Genomic DNA, 3,293 nt, shown 5'->3' with positions numbered 1-3,293 from the left:
TAAAAAAAACAAATTCTTAAAAATAGTATGAATTTATGTTTTCAATGTAACATTAGTTTCTCAAAACAATTGTTGCATTTTATCTATTTATTTCAATCAATTAGATATCACATTCTATTTTCAATACGTAGTACTAATAGTAATCAATTTTTTCTAACTATACCCCCTAACTAATACCATTTGCATCACCATCTAAAACATATTGCTCACTTTACATTCATAATAATAGTTATATACCAATATTTAATGAAATATATTAGGACAAGTCTAAACTAAAAAGAAAAAACTCTAGGGGTACTATTAATTTATATAAACTAAAAATATATTGTGACAAGTCTAATAACACTTGTTAAGAAATCTCAAAATTTGAATCTATTGATAGCATATAGCACATCCCCAATCCACAAACCATCCCTTTCATACTTTTTCTCTCTCCTCTTTCTATATCTTTCAAAATAATAGTTGAAATATTAATTGGCACATTTCCCTTTTCAAGTTTTGATAAAAAAAAAAGGAAGATCTCTCAACAAAAATAAAAAGCAAAAATAAAATAAAAATAAAAAAAGGAATATGTGCCATGCTTTGTATTGATACATAACAGCATAAAAATCAATGGAGGAGGAGAAGAGAGAGGAGCACACAAACCCCACCAACTCATCATCCACCACCACCACCACCACCACCATGGCATTCTCCGATGAGATTCCAACAACCACCACCACCATCAACAACAACAACACATCTTTATTCCCTTTTCAACCTTCAATCTCTACCTTCTTTGATACCATACCATCTTCCTCTTGTGACCAAAAATCTTCTTCTTTTGGTTTCATGGACTTGTTGGGTTCCCATGATTACATCAACAACAACAACAACACTTTTTTATTATCGGATTGGGTTCCCACCGTCGCCACAACAACAACAACCCATCACACTCTTCCGTCACCCGGGAGTTCTAACATCCCGGACTCATCCGAGGTGTTTAACACTCCGGTGTCACCGAATTCTTCTTCGATATCTTCGTCGTCTAATGAAGCCACAGTTAACAACACCTTAGAACAGCATAGAAGTAAACTTTCAAAAATCGAAGCAGAGTTAGAAGGAGATGACCAAGATCAAGACAAGACTAAGAAACAGTGAGTATTACCATTAATCAATAATTAAAAACTTCTATTTATTTTTTTCTCTTTTTTATTTATTTTTGTGACAATTAAGAAAACGCGTGATGAGTGGAGATATTTTAATGAAACATGAAACAGTTTCTGTTTCTATTCATTGAACTTAAAATATCCTTCTGTTCTTGTCGTTGCTATTCTCATCATTTGTCTCTGTTTTTATTTCTTCCTTTAATCACTTTATCATTTTTATTAGTCTAGAAATTATTAAATAAAATAGAATTAAGGGTTTTAGCTAACTAAAAATCTTGTAAAAAGTAAAAAAATCACAATATATATTACAAAAATATTTTTCATTTTTTTATGTGTCATTATTAAAAAAAGAGAACCATAATTATACTAACTAATGGTGATTTTGTATAAAAATCTTATTACAGATTGAAACCAAAGAAAAAGAACCAAAAAAAGGAAAGAGAACCCAGGTTTGCTTTCATGACAAAGAGTGAAGTTGATCACCTAGATGATGGCTATAGGTGGCGTAAATATGGCCAAAAAGCTGTGAAAAACAGTCCTTTTCCCAGGTACATATACATATACATATAGATACATAATCTTTATATAAACTTTCTTCCATTTCATTTCTCAAATTTCATTCTCTTGTGTCCTACAATAAACAGTGTAGTAGTTCACTAATTAATTTAATTTGGGACACTAATTAGTTAATTAATATAGTTTTTGACTTGCGGGGCACGTAAATGTAACCGCGTTGAAACAAAAACAGGAGCTACTATCGTTGTACAACGGCAAGCTGCGGCGTGAAAAAGCGCGTGGAGCGTTCTTCCGATGATTCTTCTATTGTCGTCACTACATACGAGGGTCAACACACACATCCTTCTCCTGCCACGTCACGTCCTAACCTCAGCTTCGTTCACCAACCTACTAGTTTCGGTGCTGCTTCGGGTTCACACTCACACTTTCTTCTACCAACATTGTTGTACAATAATCACAACTCCACTAGTAATAATAATATTACTACTACTACTACACCCCCTTCTTCTAATTATGTTGGTGGTTCTGGTGGTAGTTGTGTTAACACGTCGTCGTTTGGTGGTTTTGCGAATGACCAAGTGATTAATCATCGAGGTTTTGGATCTTCAGGGTTTGTTAATGAGGCTTTGTTAAGAGATAATGGGTTGCTTCAAGATATTATTCAGATGAAAAAAGAAGAAAAAGATTCAAGAAAAGAACAACATTAATGATTATAGGTGGTATTGGTGATATATTATTTAATATTTATTACTATGAATTAATTTTATGTGTCTATGTATATCTTTTGCAGCTATAGGTTTGAGTTTATATGAAGTTAACCTTTTGGTGGTTAATTGATTTGGTTTTAAAATGACATTGTAGCTTATAAAAGGCCCTGGGATTTTGATTTTGATTTTGCTTATTTCATTATTATTATTTTTTTTATTTCCTTTTATACGAGCTCTTTTTTGTAATTGTAACTATAGAGATTTTATTTCATGATGATGGATTATTTCATCCCTTTTTTTTATTGGTGAACATTCTTCTTTTCTCATGCGTGTGCAGTTTCTTTGATCTTTGTTTACTTCTGTTTGTTTGACAGGATTTGTTCACCTATACAAAGTGATATTAGGGTTTTACTTTATTTTGGACTATTCTAAATGTGGCAACATGATCTATAGCCACATGAATCTTCCTTGAGGAAGGTATGTTACGTAGATAGAGGTTTAATTGAGGAAGGTATGTTAAGTAAACTTGGAATTTGTTCATATCTAGTTATTGAAGTTAGTGATGGGGTTGGACGGTTGGGAGCTGACCATAGATGAGAGAAAATTAATATATAGAAATATTTAAAAAAGCTAGTTATATTATTACTCTTTCATCTTATATACATTAGAGAGAAAATAAATCGTCAAGACATTATAATTTTGAAAGGTTGTTCCAAATTAATTTTGACAAAAATATTTTATATTGTTATATGTAAAATAGACAACTAATGAGGGTATGGTTTGGAAGAATCAGGCACCTTCTAAGGTAATTGTCTTTTTTGGAAGTAACTTTAGATTAGGGTTCCCATTAGCCTTGATCTATTCAAGCAGAGGGTGATAGTTGATCCTAGTGGTATCGGGTGTGTTTTCGTGGTTATGATGC

General features: G+C 32.1%; 1 protein-coding gene across 1 annotated transcript; it reads left to right on the top strand.

Annotated features, from left to right (window-relative positions):
- Positions 1-399: 399 nt before the first annotated feature.
- LOC11408791 (probable WRKY transcription factor 48) lies at positions 400-2,697 on the top strand. The gene is made up of 3 exons (XM_003594666.4): positions 400-1,136; positions 1,553-1,696; positions 1,897-2,697. The coding sequence occupies exons 1-3, from the start codon at positions 613-615 to the stop codon at positions 2,369-2,371; spliced, it is 1,143 nt and encodes a 380-aa protein (XP_003594714.2). The 5' UTR covers positions 400-612; the 3' UTR covers positions 2,372-2,697.
- Positions 2,698-3,293: the final 596 nt, after the last annotated feature.

This window comes from Medicago truncatula, chromosome 2 (assembly GCF_003473485.1).
Source record: "Medicago truncatula cultivar Jemalong A17 chromosome 2, MtrunA17r5.0-ANR, whole genome shotgun sequence".
Lineage (NCBI taxonomy): Eukaryota > Viridiplantae > Streptophyta > Magnoliopsida > Fabales > Fabaceae > Medicago > Medicago truncatula.
The sequence above is the reverse complement of the archived record's forward strand: the minus strand, read 5'-3'. Positions and strand labels throughout refer to the sequence as shown.